Source organism: Pelodiscus sinensis, chromosome 9, assembly GCF_049634645.1.
Source record: "Pelodiscus sinensis isolate JC-2024 chromosome 9, ASM4963464v1, whole genome shotgun sequence".
In the NCBI taxonomy this organism is placed as follows: domain Eukaryota; kingdom Metazoa; phylum Chordata; order Testudines; family Trionychidae; genus Pelodiscus; species Pelodiscus sinensis.
This window is the reverse complement of record NC_134719.1, coordinates 30,312,182-30,338,423: the sequence shown is the minus strand read 5'-3', so window position 1 is coordinate 30,338,423 and position 26,242 is coordinate 30,312,182. Positions and strand designations below refer to the sequence as shown.

Below are 26,242 nucleotides of genomic sequence, written 5' to 3'. Positions count from 1 at the left end.
ATGTGCTTTTAGCTTTGGAAATGCTGTTCATCTCTAGGTTCTCATACAGTTTCTGTCACTCTAACGTCTGAGTGCCTCTCAGAAATAAAGTGTATACATAAAGATCTCTCTCTCTCCAGTCAGCAGGGACTGGACTGTGTTTATGTTAAATGAGGCGTGTTTGTTTTTAAATGTAGCGTTTAAAGAAGTGGATTTTGCATTTCCCTTTGAAGGCACTGAGATTCATAGCAAACCTGACCTCATCCGGGAGTGGCTTCTAAGTTCATGAGCTAGTTGCTAAGAAAGTTCGGTGTCTTGCGCATACACATTTCAGTGTGTAGTTGCCAGTTTCATTGCTCTAGTGTGATGGTTATCAAACTCATTTAATCAGGCTCCCCTTCTTTGTCTCTGTAGTCGTTTAGCCCTCCCCACCCAGGTACATATACTGTCCCCCAGCTCTGAGGGCAGAGTGGAGACCAATGGGCTGCTGGCTGGGCGCCTAGCTCTGAAGGCAGCGCCAGGCTATCAACAGCACAGGAATAAGAGAGGCAATGTGAAAAGTGATATTTGTCAAGATCACTTTTCACAGCAGGCTTAGCACCCCATTGCGTCCCTTTCTTCTGTGCTGCTGCTGCCACTCCAGGGTTGACAGCTGGATCCCCACACATCCAGGAGAGGGATTGGGGACGAGGGGAGGAGTGTCTGAGCATGGGCTGACTCCTAGCAAGGACCAGGGAGAGCCTGATTTTTCCAAGTACATTTTTGACAGTCAATAATCCTTCCAGCATAGGAGTGGACAGTTTGTTTATTATATTTAAGTGACCACCCTGCTGGGACTTACTGGCAAGGAGCCTGAGGGAGGCTACTATGCTCAGCCCGCTGTATTCCATCTCCCTCCCCCTCAGTCATGGGGAGGCAACAAGGGTGAGTGTTTTTATGCACAGCCACCAAAAGTTGCTGCTGTGCTGATGCTAGTGGCATCAAAGAAGCGTTCAAAGCTGGAGGCAGAGAAGAGCAGCCCCTGCCAGCCAGTAGCAGATCGAAGGGAACGCCTGACAAGAGAATTCCCCTCTTTTCCTCTGCCCTGGGAACTGTAGACTCCTTGGAGCTGCCCTGTGGTGTGGAGCTCACCCTGGGTGTTAAGCAGGGGCAGACCCTGAGCCTAGGCAAGCTAGGCAGCTGCCTTGGGCATCACTGGCGTGGGACTCCTCAGCTCCACTGCAAAGCTCAGTATTTTTTTACAGATATTTAAATGTTCTTATGGATTTTATGGACAGGTCCAATTTTAAGCTCTTAATTTATGGTCTGTGAATTTAGTGATGGTTGGAATGGAAACCCTGTGTGTAAATAGCATAATTATCTGCACAAAAGGGATTGGACTATAAACACCTGATGTAATTGTTACTTGATTTGTAGGTGCAGTTGCAGTGTGTGCATGTGCATTTTTTGCATATTCCTCTGAAATGAAAAACACCCTACCTTAAAATTAACCTTAAATTAAGGTATTTCATTCTTACTGAATGGGGCAATGAGGGAAGAAAATTGAGAACCTTTACAACATGCACTAGACATATAAAGCAATCATAATCATCAGAGGAAATTGTTAGATTACAAATATAATGCAGGTTAATACAAAAGCTTTTCTAGAATATTTGAAAGAAGAAATCTATCCTTGCAAAATTCATGTTAAATGTGGACAATCAAAGCAAACCCATGTGGCTGATTTTTCTCTACCTTGTGTTTTATACTGATGTAATTTGAGTGGTCAAGCTGTGCATGTCCTCTGGTCGATTCCTTCAGCAGTTGTACCAGGAAGTTATCCACAACATTCTCCAAAAACTTCCTGGATTGTCTGAAGAAAACTTCATTTACCTCATCCATCTGATCTGATGGTCTGTAGCAGACACCAACCACAACATTGCCCCTGTTTCCCTGCCTCTAAACTTAACCCAAAGACTCTCAACAGGCGTTTCTCCCTCTCATGATAATTGCCTGAGAATGTCTGCAATTGTTTATTTTCTTGCAGGCCTATATTTGAAGGAGATTTCACCTGATGCATTAGAAAAATATATGTACAGACCAGCTTGGAAACACTAATTTAGTTCCTGCTAATTTTAGTGACTAATTCCATTAAAATAACATATACCGTAAATTACATCTTATACGTTCACAAGATGACAAGGGAAAAAACATGCTTTCAGCTCCATACTGGGTACCACTGAGTTAGTTCGTTTGTATACAAGGAAAAATATGAATTGTCTAGTGGCTAACTTGAATGATGTTAGATAACTTTGTAAATCATGGAATCATAATCAGATTACAAATGAACACAATCAGATATATGTAAAGGAAACATACAGAAACCTACCGGAGAGCACTTCAGTCTACCTAATCACTCTTTAAAAGATCTTTAGGTGACTGTCTTGTCACAAATCAGTCACAAGTTCTATTAGTCAAATACACAGAGAGGTATTGGAATTACAATTCATCCACAAGTTCAATTATCACGCTGATGACCTTCTATATTGAGATAAGAGATGGCTGGGACATTATCACCTAACATTCAATGAAGGTGCCAACAGCTCTTTGTGTAGATTCTTGTGTTAGTACCCTTCCTATCTATTGCTCTTCTTTGATCCTTATCTGCTTCCTTTTAACTATCCAATCTTCAGATGCTTATAGATTGCCAGTTCTGCCTACTTGTTTTTCCCTTTGATATTTTCATACCCTCTGCTCCTTATTTCCTGCCCCTTCCTTTTTTTCCTTCCCCTCTCTCTCTTCTCCCATATTTATTTTGGGTCTGCATATCCTAAACTCAAAACTCCAGTCATCTGAAGAAATGGGCTGTGCCCACGACAGCTCATGATACCATCTACATGTTTTGTTAGTCTATAAAGTGCTACCAGATCATTTGTTGTTTTTTAAGTTTATCATATTACAAATGTGCCTCTTTTCTAAGTGAGGAAACAACAATATACACAACAAAAGTAATATGGGACTAAACACAGTAGAAATGTTACATTTCAATTAATCAACTAATCGAGTAGTTGATGGCATTTCCATGATTTCTCGATTAGTCAATATGGGGCGGCACTTATTACCCCCACTGTGCCTCTGCCTTTTAAATGTGTTAGAGCCGGACTGCTCTTACTACATTTAAAAGGCAGAGTCACTGCTCTTTGGCCTCCCCTGACCCCGCTGCCTGCACCGGTGCTGGGGAAAACTGGCTTTTAAGCTGGCTCCTCCCAGCTGATATAGAGGCAACAGAAGTGAGGGGGGATGCAAGTAGTCCACTCGACTACCCAAGAAGCCTAGGTTTATCAGATAGTCGACTATTCAACTACTCTTTTACATCCCTAATATACAGTTAAAATACAATAGCTATAAGCATTTCTTTGTAGTTTAGTGCCCAATTTTGCAGTCACACCTAAAGAAATATCACTTTAATTGTAACCAGACGTTTTCAACACTGAATTATTTACTCATCTTTGCAATTTCTGGTCAAGTTTCTCAAAAGTTGACTGATGATTGAGGGTTGCCTTGATACACACTGAAGGGCTAGATTTTCAGAAAGAATGTCACTTACCATCTGAAAAATAAATGCCTTTTAAAGTATGTGAAGAGGAGCACCAAAAATGGAGGTACTTAAAATCACTGTAATAGTCTTTCAAAATATTGGTCTTTGCCTTTTTCCTTAAAGAATGATTTGCCCCTAATTATTAATAAAAAGTTTGTTTCAAAGGACTTTCTAATGGAAAAGCATGTAGAAGTACCAAATTTCCATCACTGTTGTTAATGTACCTGCTAAAGTGAACAAATAATTAGTCTTCAGCTTTATATATTTTGCAAAACTGATATTATAATCATTAAATCAGGGGTGGGGAACCTCAGGCTGGGGGGGCCGAATGTGGTCCCCATCTCCCAGGCCCAGCCCTCCCCACCCCATCCCACCCTACCCCACCCCACCCACTGCCAGCATTGGGAAGTCTGGCCTGGCACTCCAGCCCCACCACTGCCTCCCTGACATAAAAAATCTACTGGCTTGGGCCCCCCTAGGCTCTGGTGTGGGTTAGGAGTGTGGGAAGTGTCTTTCTCCTTCTCTGTCAGGGACCACGTGAGTAAGGATTTGTTTTGGTTTTGTGTGAGGCCCCGGACTGATTTTTCTGTGGGTCAGCAGTCCCCAAATCAAAAAAGGTTCCCTATTCCCTGCATTAAATAATTATTCTGTCCTTAGATGCAAAATAAAAGGCAAACACATTACAGTCCAACTTTGGCTGTACTAGGCTACGTCTACACTGGCCCCTTTTCCGGAAGGGGCATGTTAATTTCAGCTATCGTAATAGGGAAATCCGCGGGGGATTTAAATATCCCCCGCGGCATTTAAATAAAAATGTCCGCCGCTTTTTTCCGGCTTTTAGAAAAGCCGGAAAAGAGCGTCTAGACTGGCCCCGATCCTCCGGAAAAAGTGCCCTTTTCCGGAGGCTCTTATTCCTACTTCAAATAAGGCTCTTATTCCTACTTTTTAAAAGCTGGAAAAAAGCGGCGGACATTTTTATTTAAATGCCGCGGGGGATATTTAAATCCCCCGCGGATTTCCCTACGACGACTCGTGAAATTTACATGCCCCTTCCGGAAGAGGGGCCAGTGTAGACGTAGCCTATATGTATAGACAGCGATCTTCAATGTCTAGTTTTCATTTGATGTGTTAATTGCAAGAAATCACTAAAGAGCAAGTGGGCTAGATCCTTAATTGTTATAAAGTATCATAGCTCCCTTAGGATGACTGAAGATAGTCCCACTATAGGTTGAACCTCTCTAGTCCAGCACCCTCAGGATCTGACCAGTGCTGAACTAGAGAATTTGCCGAACCATGGGAGGTCAATATCATCTAGCAGCATTACCAACACTTCTACTGCTTACTGTGTTCATAGAAGACATTTAGGGATAAATTAGAGCTAAATAACAGCACAGAACACTGAGAGCAATATAAAGGACATCTGACTTTAAAGTAGACCCTTTCTCATCCTTTCAGTGTTGGATAACAGCAAAAATAATTGCATAAAACCTGAAGCTAACCGTGCATATTCTTTCTGCTTATATAACTTCTTAATCATGACTGTCAACAGAGCATACTATTAAATTTAGTAATAAAGAACCTTGGAAATCATTCACTTTTTTAGTTTAATTTGTGATGTATTATTCTATTTGGCGCCAGTCCTAGCTTGCAAAAGAATCTGCTCTTGGCCTGTGTGGGAATAAAAAGAAATACATAAAATTGATGATTTATACATAAGTAATAAGCTTGTGGTTTCTTTCCCAGGATTATGTAACTAACTCTACCTAGCCATTTTCATTTAAATATTCTGTTTCACTGATACATCTGAAAAATCTTTGTTGACAATATACTTACCATAAAGAAGAAAGATACTGATATATTGGGCAGCATTTCAATCACGTGGGCTCATCAGCATCAGAATTCACCAAACATTTAGAAATTGAGATAAAAGTTGATTAAGTGATGAGAAAGTCTGGTTCATCTACTAATACCCCCAAACATAATGGAAAGTCCAAACTTCAGATTCTGTAGCATTAGATTCTGTCTTATAATGTTGACTCGTCATGAGTTTCTCAGGAGATGATAGTGTTGACGAAAGCTGTACCCCACCTGTTCGGTCTTGTTGTGATCATACCTCGCCCATCTGATCGCAGCAGGACACCAGCAAAGGGCTGTCACCTGGTGGAACGACTCAGCAGAAAAACCAAACATAATCTTATGGTAACATTTTCAATGGGACTTAGGCACTTCTGAAAATGTTATCCTCAGAGACCATGCCTTCTTTCTTCATTAATAAAATTAATATATCTTTTTTGTTATAAATACAAACACAACAAATTAAAAAGAAATATCCCTGGCAGAGCTGCAAGTCAGCCATACTATTTGACCTTGGGTGTGGACTCCTAATTTCCCAAAAGATAACCTCTCTGTTTTCCAGGCAGACTTTCTTACGGCTCTTCCCTTGGGAAAAGCTGAACTAGTATCTGGTCCCGGTTTACTGGGCACTAGGTAGTGTCCTTGCACCCCATTCCACTATCTTACTTAGCTTCCTGAGGTTCACTAAATGCTGACTGGGTAGCATGAGTGACATATGCCATAATCCATTCTGCTTTAATTGCTGGACTGGGGTCTCTGAGGAAGCTAACATCATTGCTACCACATTTCTGAGTCTCCCAGAGAATATTCTGAGCTATTGACAATATTCACCTGCATTTTTCCATAAGTAATTTTAGATGCTCATAACAATTTGAAATAAATAAAATGTTCAGTCTGTAAAACCTGCTTTGTAGATTACAAAATTCCTTACACATGAAAGCCTGGAAGCCACCCCATGAAAAACAGCACAGTTCATTCGCTACAGGTGTCCAGTAAGGCCGTTCCGGCTAGTTACTAAGCTACAGTCTTAAATCGCTAAGTTTGAGAGGCATTGAAAAATATATTTCTGAAAACTGCCTTTCTCTACTTCATTTCTTCCCAAGCATCCCACTTAGTGATCATTATCAGCACCAGATGGGACTGTCCTTTACAAATGTATCAGTCTTTTCAAGCTTTTAATACCAAATACTGTATATATTTTTTAATGTTAATGTAGTTATTATCAAAGGAGTTCCAATGCAAACTGCTACTGTGCCACTAAATGACTGGCTTTTTTACGACACCACACTGTGTAACTATGGCTTCAATCCAACATTCCAAAAGCTGGTTCTGCTTTGAGTGCCGGGCAAGTGTTCACCCACATAATTACCACTGGAGCAGTGAAGCCTTCAGATTCTAGATTACATCCCATATGTCTTGCAAATTGCTTATGCCTTATTATGCATGGGGGAGCTTATCAGAATGTGCAAACACCCCATGGTAAAGTTACTGCAGGTCTGTGCCTGCACAAATAGCTCAGTATGTCCTTCCTAAACCTGTGATATAATTGTGTAGGCTGAGCCTGAGTGATGTGCTTGTCAGATACAAATGAATTGTCTTTTGCAAAATGCAGATTGACCTTTTCTTGCCAACCTAATGCAACAACATACATTACTATAACATTATCTCATTCCCAGGCACAGAAGACCATATACCTTTTTCATAGACTAGCCTGTAAAACGTGCCACATATCAGGAAAAAATAGTCTAATTTTTCTATAGAAATGACAATGGCATCATAGAGAGTGCATGTCTGAGTTTTTTCCTTATTGTCTGTCTAGTATTGCATTTGTTTTGAACAGTCATACGGGGTCAGACCAAAATTTCATCTAGCCCAGAATCCTGATCAAGAGTCACCAAAGCCAGGTGCGCCAGAGGGAATGAACAGAACAGGTAATCATTAAGTGATCTATCTCCTGTCATCCATTCCCAATTTATGACAAACAGAGGGGTAGGGACACCATTTCTGCCCATCCTGACTAATAGCCATTGATGGACTTGTCCCTCCATGAATGTATCTAGTTCTTTTTTAACCGTTATAGTTTTGGCCTTCACCACATCCTCTGGCAAAGATTTCCATAAGATGATTGTGTATTATGTGAAGAAATATTTCCTTTTATTTGTTTTAAACCTGATGCCTATTAATTTCATTTGGTGAGCTTTGGTTCTTGTGTTTTATTATCTATCCATTTATTTATGACTCCTAACATTCTCTTTGCTTTTTTTGGCTGCAACTGCACATTGAGGGGATATTTTCATAGAAGTATCCTTAAAGACACCAATATCTCTTTCTACAGTGGTAACAGCTAATTTAAATCCCATAATTTTATATGTATAGTTGGGATGTTTTCCAATATGCATTACTTTGTATTTATCAATGCATCCATCACTGAACTAAATATCACCATCTCTGCTCTTTTTTATAAGGACATTTCAAATGCTTTTATTTTCACCTGGAGACTTTTCATCCATGGTCATATGAATTTGTGGTGCGCCACAGTTTTGATATTCTATATTCCTAAAGTGACAGACTTCTCTTACTGAGAGGGAATTTTAGATGTGAATGATGGCAAAAAACCCTGAATAAATTCAAAGTTCATCCTAGCCGTACTAGTGTATCTCATTGTAACATAAGACATAGGTTGCCAGTAAGTGCTAAGCATGCACAGCTCCTCTGAGTTTTGTCAGTGCTTCTTGGTGCCATACAGATTGTCAAGACTGCTGTCAAAGATGATTTATAAAGGATAATCTTTGACAGCATTTTTTCCACTGCTTAGCTGTCACTTCATGGAAATTGCTACTTGTCTTAGATATGTAAAATGCCAGCTGACGAAGTGCCTAATTCATTATATCATAGTACATTAAACAAACACTGTGTTTCTGCTGAACCAGGAACGTATAGAAGGAATTTTGCAGTCAGGGTAATGGATCTGTGACCTTTTAGTCAGATAACGGATTTCTTTCCCCTAGGCTTAGCTAGGGGAGAAATCAGGAAAACATTGCACCTTCAGAAGGTCCTGCCAGATGTTGATAGGTGCACGGTTTAACATCTGGAAGCGATCATGGTTCTCTCCAAAGAGGTCTCTTCTGCATAAAGACTGAGTAGTTCACAGCTATTTTTAGCTTGCTTTAGCTACTTTTTCTACCAGTATGATAAAAAGGAATAATCTTGTGGATTAAGTAGTTGTATTTGTATAGCATTTTGAAAATATAAAATCTGGCACCAGTTTAGTAAAGTGTCTTAGAGTTTGCATACATTGCCTGAATGCAATCAGTTAATGTTTTCAGCTCCTCTGGCTTTACCCAAATTACTGAGTTGATACCACGATAAGATGATTTTTAGTAAAAATATAACTTTTCTAAATGATTGAGCTTTTTTTGTGCAAATGTGGGCTGGATTGAAAACCAGGAAATTCTGTATGCTAATCCTAGCTCTGACACTGATTTGTGTGATCTTGGAAAATCAGGGCTTATCTATGCTGTGACGTAAATTTGGCATAAAACAGGATGTGAATATAAAGTGCAATTCTATGCCTGATTAACTCGACATCCAAAGTGGATTAGGACAATTCAGAATAAAAAATTATTATCCAGAATAAGAGAATCTACTTAGGAATTTGAGTGTGAATGGTTGAATGCAAAATAGCTATTTCAGAATGACTTGCTATGTAGACAAGTCCTCATTTAACAGCTTTGACTCAGTACCCCTATCTGTAAATATTATAAATAATTCTTACCTCCCTCAGAGGAGTATCAGGACTGAATCATGTATCTTGGCAATATCAAACTCCAGTTGATACTTATGCAAGTTCTGCCTGAGCAAGGAATGTAGGGATCAGAGTTTTCATGTTTGTGCTGCAGTCTGATTATGGTGGTACTGTTAATAGCACTCTGTTGCAAAGTAGTTGAAGTATATTTCTACTGAAATAGAAAAAATATATAAGAAGCTTAAATTTTTATCCAATGTCTTCTGTGTTTCTGGTACAGTGGACTTATCCACATGGCAGTTGCTGGTTGAATGCCTAAAATGCCTTTTTGTTCTGTTCATGCTCTTCATTTTGTGCAATGCTTAGTTAACACAATGATACACACTATATAAAAACATGAGACGGGGGGCGGGGTATTAAGAACAGCTAGCATCTGCACGTCCTGGAAAGTATTCAGACTTGGCATCCTAGAAGGCTTCAAAAGAGTGCCCAGGCTGCTTGATAATATGTTTTGCACCAGGCATTGATCCAAATTCCAGAGTTTGTTACTGTCACGCAAATTGTTTAATAGCAACGAACAACTGTGGTCTTCAATTACATAGTGCAGTACACGGGCGTTCCCTGATTTTTGGCATAAATTCCAAGTCCTCGTTGACTCACAAAGGTGATGTAACATTCCAAAGAAATATTTGTGATAAAACATGCTTTATTTATGCTCTACGACTCATCCCAGAACTAAGTTTCAGAATTGCTAGCATGTAACCGTCTTCTGCCAAAATTATCAGGTCTTTTCTGAATGTAATGTCATGGCTAGAAATCTTGGCTAATATGAGGTAATTTTGTCAAAATGATGGATTTTTACTTTATTTCTAGTTGATTTCTCTGTTCTGACAAACCTTTAAAACATGGGTGGGGAACCTCAGGCCCAGGAGTCAGATGAAGCCCCTGGCTTGCCTGGATTCAGCCCTCGAGGCTCAATTCCTCCTCCTCCTCCCCCGCCAGAATTAGGGAGGCTGTACTGGCACTCCAGCCCCTCTGCTGTCCCCCACCGGGCTGGAGCATACAAAATCTACCATGCTGGGGCCCCCGAGGCTCTGGTGTGTGAGGGGAATGTGGGGAGTGTATTTCTCCTTCTCAGTCAGGGGCCTCAGTGAGGGTTTTTTACTTGTGTGTGGCCCACAACTGATTTTTCTGTGGATCAGTGGCCCCAAACCCAAAGAAGGTTCCCCCCTGCTTTAAAATAACATCTTTTTTCAAATCTACTTTCTTTTGAAAGTGACTGAACTATTCACATGTGCTTTCAGAAGTACATTTTTGTAATGCAACTTTCTTCTGTCCCTGTTAGGACTTTTTCATCAGATAAGTCACTATAGTGTCAATGAATAGGATTGCGAACATACAGTGTATTTTCCTGTACTTTTGTCTTTCTAACTACTAATTTTATGTTGTTTAAGTGCTGTGTGTAATACCTTCTAATCTGATCCATGGTACAGTGGTGGTGTTTTTTGTTTCTGTTTGTTTTATTTGTTGCTGAATTCTTTGGAAATAAAATTGGATTTCACATTTGCTCTTTGTCTCAATGTGCAAAGATTACTTGACACCTGATCTTAGAATTTGCTTCATTGCCCTCTCGGCTTTTAAGCTTTATGATGTCCTTGCTCCTACTTAAATCAATGGCAAAACTCCCCCATTGGTTCTGTGCTACAGAGTCTGGTCCCATTCTTAAATAATTGGTAGACAATGGCATTATGCATGTATAGTATATGATTTTCAAAAGAATATACCATTATTTCTCATACCAGCATATTAAAAGACTAAACCATTAGGTTTTCCTTGATTTAAAATTTTCAAAAGTGGCCTTATTTTGCATTAAAAAAAACAACCCACAACAGAACATACCTCAAACTGACTTTTTATGGGTATTTCTCTGAAACAGGACCATAGGAGAGCAAGAGTATCACATTCCCCAAAATGTGAAACTTAGAGTTCAGAGAAAATTTTTCTTGAGTACACATAAAACTTTTTTTTCATGTCTGTATAGGAAAGAGGGCAGGTCATTACATGGAAGTTTTGAATGAGGAAGAAATGTCAAGAACTGAATGAAAGTAAGAGAGAGAGAGAGAAAGAGAGTGTGAGTGTGTGTGAGAGAGAGAGAGAAATACTTTGTCACTTTTGTACAACTATTTTTTGAAGTAATGTATTAACTAAATTGAAGGCACCATCCTTCACCTGTCCTCAGTGAATGAGAATTTCTTAGGCTATGTCTACACTACTGAGGTTTGGCAGCTGAACCTATTTCAACACCCAAAAGTCGTCATAATAAAAATGGGAAAAGATAGTTCTCGCTTGCTGCCTATAGACAGATCACATTCAAATTTTGGGCATCGTTATCAACAGTGTGTGTCCCACAGTCCAAGGTGACACTTTCTGTTGCTAGCTGATGTAGGAAGGCAGAGTGGATTGCAGCACACCATGTCATTAAACATTGCTTTATGTCCCAGCCGTCTATTGGCTTCCAGTTGTTTTCTTTTGTGCTATTTTTTCAATGGCCATTCTTTGCGGTACACCTCAGCATCTAGGCTGTGTCTAGACTGGCAAGTTTTTCCACAAAATCATCTGCTTTTACGGAAAAACTTGCCAGCTGTCTACACTGGCCGCTTGAATTTCCGGAAAAGCACTGACGATCTCATGTAAGACCGTCAGTGCTTTTCCGGAAATACTATGCTGCTCCCATTTGGGCAAAAGTCTTTTTCCGAAAGACTTTTGCACAAAAGGGCCAGTGTAGACAGCACAGTAGTGTTTTCCGCAAAAAAGGCCCGATCGCAAAAATGGCGAACGGGGCTTTTTTGCGGAAAACCGCGTCTAGATTGGCCATGGACGCTTTTCCGCAAAAAGTGCTTTTGCGGAAAAGCATCCTGCCAATCTAGACGTGCTTTTCCGAAAATGCTTTTAAAACTTTTCCGCTAAAAACATTTTCGGAAAATCATGCCAGTGTAGACATATCCCTATTGTTAGACGGGCTGGATCATACATTTCTCTCCTATGCTCTGTTAAGTGATATGAGGACATTGTGCATAGCAATGGAGTTATTAAATTACTGACAGAGGCCAACAATCCATGTGATATAGATAGCAGCAACTTTACATTGCTTTTGGCATTCACAGAGCAGCTGCATAGGGTAGACTGACACATCTGGGCTAGGAAAGGCAGCACTAAATGGTGGGATCGCTTTATCATGCAGGTAGGGGATGAAGAGAAGTGGCTATAGAAATTTTGGATGAAGAAAGCTACCTTTCTAGAGCTTTGTGTTGTGCTGGCTCCAGACATGTGGCTCAAGGACACTAGATCTAGAGCTGCCTTTTCAGTAGAAAAGTATATGGAAATTGTTGTCTGGGAGCTAGTGATTCCAGACTTCTACCAACCATTCACAAATCAATTTAGAGTGGGGAAATCAACTACAGGGGCTGCATTAATGCAAGTGTGCAGGGCAATAAATCACATCCTTCTATATAAAGAATCCGACTCTGGGAATTGTGCATGAAATAGTGGATGGTTTTGCAGAGATAGTTTCCCTAACTGTGGAGGGGCAATATATGGCTATAGTGAGCAGGGGTGGCCGCTCACTGACCCCGAGGAGGGAGAACCCCTCTCTGAGCCTGGATGGGCTGAGTTGGAACCTGCCTCTTTAAATGCGCAGCAGCCCACGGGACGGGCAGGAAGTATAAAAGCTAGGCCCAGAAGCTCAGGAGGGGGCTAACTGTTGAAGGGAACAGAGGCTTACCCTGAGGAGGTGGAGGAGCCGGAGGAGGCGGATGACTGTCCTGGGCCACCATGCCCTGGCCCGGAGGAGGAGAGCCTTTTCTCTCGACCCATTGATTGGAACCATACAGACCCTGGGAACCCGGCCCAACCTGGCGGACAGGTACAACTGGAGGGGGAGTCTGGAAATGGCCCAGGGGAAGCCACAGATGATCAGGAGGATCTGATCACACTTTAAGCTGTGTCAGCAGGCTTCGGTGTGGATCCCCTGCTGACCCCAGTGGCTGCAAGGCTGCCACTGCTAAGGCCCTGGGCTGGGACATGGTGGAGTAGGGTGGGCCCCCGCCCCCTCCGCCACCCTCTGCATTTGGGTGGCAGTCTCCCCCTCTTCCCTGGTGTAGCAGAAACTGTTTGTTTGTTTACCCTTCCCTGAACCAGGGCCTGGGCCGTTGTTTCTGACCAAGGGGGAATTGTTTATTAATTGGACCTTTAAAGAGGCTGTTGGACTAGGACATACAAGCCTGCGTACTGGGCAGGGGCCCAGGACTGAACAAAACCTCTCACAATGGCATAGTCCTATTTTAGTACCACACCTTATTGCAACAGCGTAAATATGAAATAGAAGGGATACTTTTCTATGATATTGCAGGTGCTTGTGGATTAGCATGGGCATTACTCAGACATCATTGTGGGGGGGTCTGGAAAGGTGCATGATGCATGCATCTTCAGGAATATTGGCCTGCACAGAAAGCTGCAAGTGGGGACTTTTTTTCCAGACCACAAGATTACAGTAGGGGATGTGCAAATGCTCCTAGTGATCCTGAGAAACCTGGCTTACACCTTAGACCCCTGTCTTATGAATCCTTCCATGGGACATCTGTACAGCAGTAAAGAGCATTTCAACAACAGGCTAAGTAGGTGTTGGAGGACAGTTGAATGTGCCTTTGGTAGATTTCTCTCTGGCATTGCCTTTACAACAGGGTGGACCTTAGTGCGGATAATATTCCTGTGGTCATAGCTGCTTGCTGTACTTTGCATAATCTCTGTGAAAATAAGGGTGAAACGTTTGCTCAGGGATGGATGCTGAATTTGAGCAGCTTGATACCAGGGCTGTCAGAGGAGCCAAGAGGGTGGCAACTGAAATCAGGGAGGCTTTGAGGAAGCATTTTGACAATGAGTAGCAGTGCAGCTTTACAGGGAACAAATTCTAAAATTATCCAACATTTTTCATAAGCAGGGCTCATTCTAGCAGACAGTGTTGAGGGTAAAGAGGGTAACCAGAATACATTTACTGGATATTTGCAGCTTCTGCCCTGCTCTGCGTGCCTCCCACCTATGTGCTGCTTTGGTCCCTACAAAGTGATTGCAGATTGGCATGAGACAGTGTCCTATAATAGGGGAAAGAACAAAACTGCACGATCACAGAACCGGAGGCACAGGATTAACAAGTAGCTCTAGGAAACTTTCCTGGAAATCTCTCTGGAAGATTCCCATGAGATCGTGGTGTGCATCAACACTCTATTCTGCAGTACCAACTGGCTACCCAGGAAAATGTCCAGCTCACAGAAACACAACCAGCCTTCTGCCCTCTCCTATACTAAATTCACCTCTGCACTACACAAGCCACAGCCACTTACCATTCATCACATCTCCTGCTTTCTGCTCCCTAGAGAGCAGCTGCTGAGACTGGCTAGGCACCTCAGGAGTGGAGAGCAGTTCCTAGCTCCCGTCCACATCAGGAGACCCTACTAGGAGTTCTACATCCTTGTCTAACTCCACCCTTTCATCAATGACTTCATTGCCTGGGCTAGATCCTCTTTCCACCACCTCTAAGCTTCTGAACTATATAGGGAGCTCTTGGTGGTGGAGGTGGAGTCAACACTGAGTATAGTATCCAGATCCTTATAGAAATGGCAAGTGTTAGGCACGCCTCTGGAGCAACGGTTTACCTCCCTCGCGTTATGATACGCCTGCCTCAGCTCTTTTATCTTCACTCTGCACTGCAGCATGTCCCAATCCTAGCTCTTTTTTTACACAAGCCTCAAGAAATCTTCCAAAAGTTATCCCAATTCCTATGGGTCAAGCACAGCTGCCACTTCACAGACTCTTCTCCCCTTCCCATATACTGTTCAGATGCAAAAGCTGGGAGAGCAGTTGGTGCAGTAGCCAGCCATGATCACTTGAAGATGTGATGAGACCTTTCCATGCCAAACCAGGAAACATGAAATGGAATTTAAAAATCCAGGGCTTACAAAGGGGAGAGGTGGATTGTTGCTTATTCAGTTGCAGCCTTTTGCCAGAAGCTGGGAATGGGCAACAGAGGTGGATCGCTTGATGATTACCTGTTCTGTTCATTCCCACTGGGGCACCTGGCATTGGCCACTGATGGAAGACAGGATACTGGGTTAGACAGACCTTTGGTCTGACCCACCATGGCCTTTCTTATGCAGTGCAGCTGAGTTCAAACTGCTAACCAAAGTGATCAGGATGGGCATCATGGGACGCTTCCTGGAGGCCAAATAAAGCGATTATAGAAGGCCTGGTCATGGTGTCCACACTCGCTCTTTGCTGATACAAATGTATAGGGAAAAGACAAGTCTCTCATTGGGGTGAAAGTATTTTGTCTTTGAAAGTGGGCTTTTTTTCCCAACAACAGTCTAAACGCAGTGTGTACACACTCGTTTTGTAGGCAAAAGGCAGGTTTTTTGACAATACTTGGTAGTGTAGACAAAGCTTTAGATTTAACAAGGTAATTTTTTGTCACCAGAGCATAAAACAGTCATGCATATAGGAAGACTCATCACCATTCTTGTTTTCTAATGCAACTATTTTTAACACAAAATAAACTGCTGGGCTAGGCAGGTCTGCACTTAAAACACTGCAGCTCTGTCATGGTAGTGCTTTAGTGAAGATGTTACTGTGCTAATGAGAGAGCTTCTCTTGTTGGCATAGTTAATCCAGCTCTGCAAGTAGCAATAGCTATGGTGAGTGGAGTAGAAGCCCTCCTAATGAAACATAGTTGTCTATATCAGGCTTAGGCCAGTATAACTGTGTTGCTCTTCGGTGTGGATTTTTCACACTTCTGACTGATCCAGTTATACTGATGTTAAGTTTATACTGTAGCCCTGACCTCAGAAACTGGTCTCAGAAAGTTCTCTCAGAACTGGAGATGGTCCTAAATATTCTCCCTCCTCAGCTGCAGGGGCAGTTTGGATTTGCATCTGGGACCAAACTTTGCAGTGTGGACACCTTGCTACCAAAAAGAGGTTTAGGGCCAAAGAACGCCCTGGCATTCCTGCACACGGGGTGCTGCTTGTACACCTGGCCCTTACATAATTGCACATTGAGGAGGGGAGGAAGGGCATGAAGAATCTCCTTCTCCTTCTCTCCCTGCCCTGGCACTACCCTCATTTTTGCAGGGGAGCCCCCTCCAGTAAATACTGGTACCCAGGTTCACAGTGTGGCCTGAGTGCTTTCAGTTGAATCCAAATACAGTGAAGTCCCAGTGAATGAGGGGCTGGGTAGCTCCTCACTGTCTGCCGCCAAGCTAGCTCCAGGCGTGCAGCAGCTGAGCATTGCAAGGGCAGCCTGCATATCGCTCCCTTCCTCCCTAGGAACAGGTCCTGGGGCGCCGGGACCAACCTTGCCAAGCAGAACACAGGTAAAGGGCTCTGCCAAAGCGACCAATCCGGAGCTTGGAACCAAGCAGCCAGCCAATGGGAACTCCCTTGGAACCGCACCAATGGAAATGTGGCTGGTGGGCAGCCTATCCAGGCAGAGCGGCGTGAGCCCTACCCCACGGGGACAAGGGGGCGGGCAGGCGCCGGGCCCGACTGCTGTGCAGTGAGCGCGCAGCGGTGCCTGCTACTCGCCTCCCAGCATGGCCGGGCTGAGCAGTAGCGGCGGCTCCAGCCTGGGGCGGTGCAGCCACGCGGTGGTGCGGGCTCTGCCCGACTCGCTGTGCCAGCACGCGCTGCGGATAGAGAAGGGCAAAGAGGTGGACTTCGCCCGAGCCGAGCGGGAGCACCAGCTCTACGTCGGGGTGCTCAAGAACAAGCTGGGGCTGCAGGTGCTGGAGCTGCCGGCCGACGAGAGCCTGCCCGACTGTGTCTTCGTGGAGGACGTGGCCGTGGTGTGCGAGGAGACAGCCCTGATCACCCGGCCGGGGGCCCCCAGCAGGAGGAAGGAGGTACCCGCTGCACGGGGAGGGAGGCTCGCTGGGCACGGGCGAGGCTCCAGAGCTTCTGCCCCACCTAGGGAGAGTTGTTCTGCTCCCACCCCCCTCCCCCTCCGCCGTCTCTGTCCTCGCTCGGGCGGGGGTCGAGTCCATTGTCCGCAGAATCCCGGGCTGTCCGGACTTGCCTCTGTGACGTTTCATTGGAACTCCGTGCAGAACAGAGCTGGGGGAAATGCAGAGCGGCCTGGCATGGAAGCGCCGCTCTGGGTGGGAAGTGATTGCCAGGGGCAGCTGTTCCGGGAAGGCAGTCTGCGCGGAGCGCGGCGCTCTAAGGCGTGGCAGGCTGGGGGCATGATGGGAGAGGCGAGGCAGAAGATGCTCAGTGCACTTGCAGGTTCTCTTTCCCACAATGAACTCCAACCTGAGGGCTTGTGGAAAAGCTTTCCCCTTCTTAGCAGATTGGGGAGAACACGGTTCTCGTAGTTCTCAGTCCTGCAATGTGTCACCTGCAGTTTGGATCCCCCAGAGAGTGAGCCCAGATAGGTGTGCTTGTTGCCTTGGCAGTGCTATAATGGTGACTGCAAATTTACTTAAAAGCCGATCTAGTCCTTTTTCTTTTGCAATTAGTTATACATAATAAACATGTCAGGATGTCTGTCATTTTGTTCTAGGAAACAGATCCCTCTGATGTGTTCTAAGACACACTGAAGCCTTTTGTAGTAAACCATAGCAGTTCTGTCATTGTAAACACAATCCGGGGAGAAGGTAAAAACATTACAAATTTAAAAACTCCAGGTATATGTGCAACACTACATAAGGCTCTGTGTGAATCTGATAGGGATGTAGATGCAGTATGAATCTGGTACAGGTGTAGATGCAGTATAGATCTGAATTCACTGTTAAATTAGAGAAGCTTGATGGAAACCCTATTGAATGCATTTTGTTTCACTGATACTGAATGTGTTTCACTGAACCATGGGATCTCCATCCCTAGAGGTTTTTAAGTCTCACCTTGACAAATCTCTGGCTGGGATGATTAAGTTGAGGTTGGTCCTGCTTTGGGAAAGGGGCTGCACTTGATGACCTCTTGAGGTCTCTTCCAGCCCTGGGATTCTCGGATGTATATGCATTTGTTGGTTTATTTAACATAAGAACGAGCAAAAATGCACACCTACATAATTCAGCATGACACATGTACCTATAACAGATTAATATATCAATATATTATATTAAAATGTTCATCTTCTTAACTCAGCGGATTGTATGATTACTGAACTGCATTATAGTTTGGAGTGCAGGAATTTAATCTTTCTGGGTGTAGCCCTTGTGATGGTGGTGAGTACATTTGTAGACTTAGTATTAAGTGTACTCTTCAAATGTGCTGTCAGTGTAGTTTCTTAATTTGTTGGATTAAAAGCCATTTGCCACAGTTAGAGAATATTTGCTGTGCTACACTTTTTAAAGTGGTGCGACCTTTTGTGATTCTAGGTATCTTGGATTGCTTGCTATTCAATAATTTAAGGTGGGCATTGGTGTGTTCTCCTTCATTAAACTGTAGTACCACATCTCCTGCATCTTCATCTGTGTTAATGACCATTGTAAGTCACATCTCCATTTGGAGTTCAACAATTTATTAACTAAGTAGCATTTCTCCCTTTTTCATATCAGAGAAGGTCTAATAATGCTTCTCCCAGCTTCAAGTTACTGATGTACCTCATGACCTGTTCCAAATGCAAAAATGGCACATGGCAGGCAGCACCTTTGCATTCAGTTCAGACAATCCAGGAAGAGATCAGCCAACCAGAAAATGAAATAAAACCAGTCAGTAGCGGATGATTTGGGAAATGTCCGAACCAGATTAGCAGCTGAGAAAAATGAATCAGTTATATAATACAGTAACAACAAAGATTTGTCATGGAAGAATAATTATCTGTCATTACAAATAATTAATACTTAGTAGAATTATTTTAAGCAGCGCACTGTATAATCTGCACAAAGTTTTTGTTGCTCTCGCTTTTCACCAGTAAAGATTTCATAGACTGTAGGGAGGTTGCATATTAAGAGTTTATTATTTTTGCATAATACTTACTATTGAGTTATTCATAGATATCAATAATTGACAGTGTTACAGTGTAAACTTTGAGTCGTTGGTTCTCTTTTTTCCATTTTAACTTGCAGTATTTATTAACCTACAAAGTACTATAATTCAAAATGGGACTTCAATTATTGGTGCAAATTAGTAATAGTTCTAATATATTTTGATAAAGTGTTCTGTGTATCTTAACCTCACACATTTCAGGAAATGCAGAGCTAAGATGCCCATGGGTTAGCTCTTTGTGTGCATATGAGTTATTTATGTCAAAACATGGTTTTAACATGAATGTCCTAGGACCCAATAGCACATTCATGGTAAACAAATATGCAGGTGGCTGAGTTTCTGCTTTAGGAACTTTTGCTCCGAAATTCCAGCCTTTGTTTGACAGTGCAAACCACTTCCCCTCTCTGTATTAAACACATTTTTGTCATCTTGTCTCTCAGAAGCAGAGGTGAAAGTAACTCAGTGTGCCCCATTGCAGCTCTCCAACAAGAAACTGGCTGACTGGGGCACTTAGCAGCAAGGGCAGGGGCAGATGCTCTTAGCCCAGCTGTTTGGGCTTCCTGAAGACTGCTGTGCTAAAATCAGGCAGCCTGGCAGGTTAGAGGGGCTGGCTGCCTAAGGTAGGAGAAGGAGCCTTTGGAATTGCCCCAGCCCGGAGCTCTAGGCCCCTCCCTCTGCTGCCATTTCAGGGTTGGAGTGGGGCTGCAGCTGCATTCACCCCAGTCACTATTTTTTGTTTGGTTTTTTTTCCTCCTCCTTTTTTTTTTTTTTTTTTTTCCTGACTAAGGAACAAAGCAAAGCTCAAAGCTTGCACTCATGCTTGGCTGCCCAGTGGAGGGCAGAGGAGGAAGGACACAGGCTGTGAGCTTTGCCTTACACTCTAGTCCACAAAAAGGACTAAAACCATTCAGCGACAGGCGTAAGTACAGCTGCAGCCCACACTCCCCGCCATTGAAATGTATTCACCCAGCCCTTTGCTCTGAGCACCCTTCTCATACCCCATGCTCTGAGCGCCTCATACACTCCAACTTTGACTCCTGCATCCCATCCCCAGCACTGACTCCTGCACTCCCACACCACAACCCGTTGCCCTGAGCCCCCTCCTCATACTCCCCCGTCCCGAGCCTCTCATACACTGCAACCTTAACTTCGGCATCTCTGTCCCCACCCCTAACTCCTGCACCCCCTCATACCCAAACCCTCTGCCCTGAGCCCCCCCCACCCCCCCACTCTACTCCACACTCAAATTTCTTACAGGTACTGTTGTGTGGCCACCTCCATCCCAGCCCCTGCAAAAGGGTGAGGGTTGTGATAGGACAGTACCTATAAGACATTTAAATTACTTTCATTCCTGCTCATAAATGAGATGGGAGTAAGGAATAAAATGTAACCTCCCCACCCCCAAAGTTGCAGAACTAACACCTGTGTATACATGTAATCTTTCTTTCAACATTTCTTTTCCCCCTCCCAATTGTCCCTCCTTTTGTCTGTTTATTACATTCGCTGCTCTTGTCCTATAGATTATGAACTGTGGGGAAGGGCTGGGTCTTGTTCCTTAGAAGCTGTTAAAATACTTGTGGGCCATTTACCTAGATTCATTGCATTTAGTTTTCCTTTTAAAAAAAAAAAATTGAAAGGAATTTTTTTCCAGCATGTCTTCTCAAACAATGGAACTGTCTGCAAGATTGCGCAAATCTCTCATTCAGGAACATGCACATGCATGTATTTGAAAAAAATGCAGTTAGATGTGTGCTTCAAGTAAAGACATCAGAGTGTAAATATATGTTACTTTTCAAATGCAGATGTTTCTTGACCAAACTTCAAGGCCGTTTTTACTGAACCTATACCGTGACCCACTGCCATGTCTATTTATACCTGTGAAGAGTTTTGGTGACTTCAGTAGAGCTCTGTCATGGCTTGTCTCAACCTTTCCAAAGTACTGTACCCATTTCAGGAGTCTGATTTGTCTTATGTACCCCAAGTTTCACCTGACTTAATTCTTTGCTTACAAAATCAGATATAAAATACAGATGTGTTGCAGCAGACTCTCATTTTTTTATCATACAATTATAACATCAATTTGGAACATAAATAGCATATTGATGTTTTAGTATATGGTATGTAGAATTGTATAAATCAGTCATTGTATGACATTTTAGTTTGTACTCACTTCACTAGTGCTTTTTATATAGTCTGCTGTAAAACAAGATGAATATCTAGATGTGTTGATTGAACTCCCCAGAAGAGCTGTATGTACTCCCAAAGCTAATCAGACTCTGGGTTGAAAACAACTGCTCCATGTGAACAAAAAGAGCCATGCTAACTTCAGAATAGAGGTGTCAAGTGACCATCAGCTACAAATTGCTAATACTGTGTTATGCGTTGTAATAAATGGAGATATTCAGGTCTGTATGCAGAAGGAGCCCAGAAGCTTGTAAAGGAAACATTCAGCAAGGGGACCAACTCAAAATGTTGCAGCAGCTTCTGGGAGACTGGCAGGAGGTAGAAGGCTCACACTACACAACTGCTTGCTACTGATAGCATTGGCAGGAGGTGAGGCCTGCTCAGTTCAGGACAAGGCTGGAGTCAGATCTGGGGTAAGGAAAGAGTGACTGTCTCCCACTTTTGGGCCCATCTTGTGCTGATGCAAATGGATCTGAGAGAATACAATGTAGCAGGCTAACTAAATGGAGTGTTTATGAATTTTTTTCTACACTTTATGTGGTCCACAAAGCAAGGACTAATAAGTAGGCAAAAAAAAAAAAAAAAAAAAAGCATGGCGCCAGCTGTAAAGCAAGAAGAGGTGTGGGGAGTTTCTTAAAAAAAATTGTTTTCGGGACAGTAATTGGGCTGAAACTTTGAAGACAAGTGGGTGATGTAGACAGCTGGAGACTGAGCAGGCAGTGAAGGCGAGGATCATGTGGAGAGGATCTGGGTGAGAATACAGGAGGTGCTCTGGGTGTATGTGGGGAGCGGAAGCAAAAAATTGGCAGATCTGGGCCCTTGATCAATTTTTTTCCTGCTTCTGTGAAAAGCAGTGCGCTTATAGGATGAAATTAATTATATGTTGGCTATTACAAATGCCAGCCAGGTGAAGAAAAATTTAACTTTCCCATTAACCAAAACCTGCAAGGTGGAACATTTCATTACCCCAATTGTGACAAGCATGCACAAAAATTAAATAGGACTATTCTGGACAATTGATAACAAGTTATCCTTGAGTTAGATCAATTGTCTGCTTCTAGTAATATAAAATCCAATGTTTATAAACTGTTTCTTTGTTAAATCCAAGCTCAAACAGATCACCATTAAATTTCACTGTAAATTTCATTGGCAAAGTACAGTCAAATTCATCAGAATTTGTATATGTGCAGTACATGTTCAAACTGATTTTTGAAAGCTCTAAATTAAATAATGAAACAATAAATGGAAAGATGTCAGTGCTGGGTCATTTCTTAACATAACCATATTTACAGAGATATTTTTGCTAAAGGGATATTGTATGTAGGACAAACACAGGCAGAGATGAAGCTCAGGTATATTTGCAGAAATTATTTAATTATATCCATTTAATCTAAAATCAGTTTTGATTATTCTGATACAGGTTGACACCATTAAATCCTAAGAAACCAGATCTCAGATATATCACAAATATGTTAGTCTACATGCAACATATCAGCAGGTACAGATTTACTTGAGTTCATCAAGTAAATAGTCCATAGGTGCTTATAAATAGAAAACAAGAGACGGAAAAGCACATATTCTGCACTTATTTGCTCTAATGACTGGAGCAACCACTGTGAATGACTTATTCTTGTGAATTTGAAAAATAAGTGAACCGATGTAAAACCAATCCCAGGTATTCAATGACAAAGCATACATTGCTTGCCTTCTGCTGTGTTCCATCTAAGATTTTCCATCCATAAGTGGAGTAACTTTTGTCTTGTGTACCACTATTGATGTCATGTGCGCTTGTTTGGATGTGTGCCACCATGACACCCAAGTTATTAACGTGTGTGTGTGTGTGTGTGTGTGTGTGTGTAATTTAAAGGGTTATGGAAAAACAGTTGTAAAACAAGGGATAATTAACAAAGTGCATGACTTTAAGTGTTTATTTAATATGAAGTCAAATAAAAAGAGTAGAATTTTGCAGTTCTCCCACTCTTTGACTATGTCCTGGGATATGGTGCCATGTGTGCAGTCTCTGGGCTTGCTTGTCAAACCCAAATGGGTTTAGCTCCTGGAATTCTTCCCTTTGGCAGTGGTGTTTGTAATGACCAGACCGCCTTCTTAAAAGCAAAGTATTACTCTGTTTTTCCTGGCAAAATAAAGCATTTAGAGAAAGTTTTAAAACAACAATTAATGGGCATTCCTGTCTAGCTTTCTTAAAGCCCTTTCAATGGTGGCCTGGGCAGGGCTAGCTTCTTCAGACACCCCAGCAGATGCTTGTCAGTCTGATTTCCCCAAACAGATTCTGTTCTCCCCTCCCCCCCAACAGCTACCTCCCCAAGAAAGAACATTTTTAATGCAGCCAAAGTTCCTTTGCTCTTGTCAGCTCTCATGCTTTGGCCTTTCTGGACAAAGCCAGTCTGATAGGCTTACCAGGGAGTTGAGGTAGGCTCTTTAGGCTTTACTAGCGCTCTGTAACAATACCAACAAGTGTTTGCTAAGAGCCCATGTTGAATTATTGTATCTCTTCCTGCTTATTTTTTCTTGCAGCTTGCTGTTAAAATAAACCAACATATTTATACAATAAACATTCCTACAAACAAGTCAACATATAATAGTAATAAATAATTACTGTCTGTCATTCCCAGGTTCAGTATTTCATGTTTAAAACAATATTTAATACACATTTTAAAAATTGCAGTACAATCCATTCACTTTTATTAGACTCTCCATAATAGGAAAACTAGGCCTCCATATTCCAGCCTCTACTTTAACTGAAAATTCTTTCTTGTCCCCATAAAAGATTGCTTTGAGCACAGGCATATTTGTTTCGAATCTTTGTTTATCAGTCTCATAAATAAAAATATGAAATAAAATTGTCAAGACTGCTTTAGTGATTTAGGGCTTGTCTTCACTGGAAGCTCGAAGTTGAATTATAACTTGAGTGTTGCCTGTAACTCAAATCCTATACATACGTCCAGTCCCTTGAGCTTTCCTTAGCAATGAATGGAGCAATATGTAGTCAACGTTGCATGTTGGGATGGTGTCTCAGTTTCACAGGCCATAAAGAAATTAATTGGGGTGAAGGCCAGGGGACGGTTCAGCTCTCAGAAAAAGGGTGTGTGTGGGTGGGAGGGTGGGTGAAGGCCAGGGGATGGTTCAGCTCTCAGAAAAAGGGTGTGTGTGTGTGTGTGTGTGTGTGTGTGTGTGTGTGTGTGTGTGTGTGTGTGAATTCAAGATAATACAGGCAGTCCCCGAGTTACACGGATCCGACTTATGTCGGATCCGCAGTTACGAACGGTGATTTTCTCGCCCCGGAGGACTGGAGCGGCGGGACACCTGGTCCCGCCGCCCGCCTCCTCCGGGGCGAGAAAAGCTGCTCCCCGTCTCCCTGGTCTGCTGGGGGAGCAGGGAGACGGGGAGCAAAGCGGCGGAGGACCCGGGCCAGACCCGCGGCGCTTCCAGATCAGTTTCAGCAGCGGCTGAATCAGGACGCCTGGGGCAGAGCAGCTGGGGTGCTGCTGGGTTGGTCCAGTAGCGCCGAGGAGCGGCTGCGCTACTGGACCAACCCAGCAGCACCCAAGCTGCTCTGCCCCAGGCGTCCCCAAGTCAGCCACTGCTGAAACTGACCAGCGGCTGACTACAGGAAGCCCGAGGCAGAGTTGCTCTGCCCCAGGCTTCCTGGAATCAGCTGCTGATGAGTTTCAGCAGCAGCTGACTTGGGGACGCCTGGGGTTCTTAAGTTGAATCTGTATGTAAGTCGGAACTGGTGTCCAGATTCAGCCGCTATTGAAACTGATCAGTTTCAGCAGTGGCTGAATCTGGATGCCAGTTTCGACTTACATACAGATTCAACTTAAGAACAAACCTACAGTCCCTATCTTGTACGTAACCCGGGGACTGCCTGTACTGTATTTTCAGAGTTTTAAAAAAAATTGATATGACGAGCTGGGGAAAAATTAGATATTGCCACTACTGCAACTTTAAGTTCAGTGCAGCTGCTCAAAATGAAAGACAGGGCAAACTTTCTCTGAGAGGAAGGTGGACTGTAGGTGCAGTGAAAGAGCAGAGTGAACCAATACATAGTGGAATCAGGTCATGTTAGCTCTATGTTTTTTAATTATTTCATTCTTGTCTTACAATTCTGGCTTCCTTTGATTAACACTTCCCCAAGTGGAGTAGTGCTGCCAGTATTAAGCTTGGAAGTTAATTAGTACAATTACTGTCCACTTCCACTTTATTTTTAATTTTCTGTTCACCAATCCAAATCAGGAGTAAATCCACTAAATTAAATGAAATTAAAATTGTGTGAGGAGAAAATGGAGAACCAAATGTGTTAATTAATAAGGACTTCTGTAATTGTTAGAGGTTTCACGCACTTAAAAAAATTAATCACATTAGAATATTTAAATATTTTGGATGTTTTCTACATTTTCAAAGATGTTGATTTTAAATTACAATACAGAACACGAATGTACAGTTCATACTCTATATTTATTTTTTTATTACAAACATTTGCACTGAAAAACAAGCCAATAGTATTTTTGTCACCCCATACCAAGTACAGCGGAGCAATATCTTTACCAATTTGAAAGTTGAACTTACAAATATAGAACTGAGTACACCGAAATCTGCATTGAAGAATAAAACAATGTAAAATTTTAGAGCCTGCAAGTTCAGTCTTATTTCTTGTTCAGCCAATTGCTCAAACAAATAAATAGGGATGTTAAATATTAATTTAATAATCCTGTAACCACACCAAAATTTAGCTGTTACATGATTATTTGATAATTCCCAGGGGTGGAGGTGTCACCCAGTGCACTCCAGACCCACACCCGGGGAACCCGCTGCTGCCTCTGTATCAGAGGCAGCAGCATGGGACAG

General features: G+C 42.6%; 1 protein-coding gene across 8 annotated transcripts in view; it reads left to right on the top strand.

Annotated features, from left to right (window-relative positions):
* DDAH1 (dimethylarginine dimethylaminohydrolase 1) overlaps positions 1–26,242 on the top strand; it is a 162,226-nt gene that overhangs the window by 43,873 nt on the left and 92,111 nt on the right. For 2 of the 8 annotated variants that reach the window (XM_075936385.1, XM_075936384.1), the window contains exon 1: positions 16,975–17,103. The exons of 4 other annotated variants lie outside the window; for them this stretch is intronic. Coding sequence is in view for 1 of the 4 variants with exons in the window: in XM_006120264.4 (XP_006120326.1) it covers positions 16,795–17,103 (309 nt within the window). In the remaining 3 variants the exon portion in view is untranslated. Of the gene's footprint in view, positions 1–16,555; positions 17,104–26,242 lie in introns of those variants that run through there. 2 more of the 8 variants (XM_006120264.4, XM_075936383.1) reach the window with 2 other exon arrangements.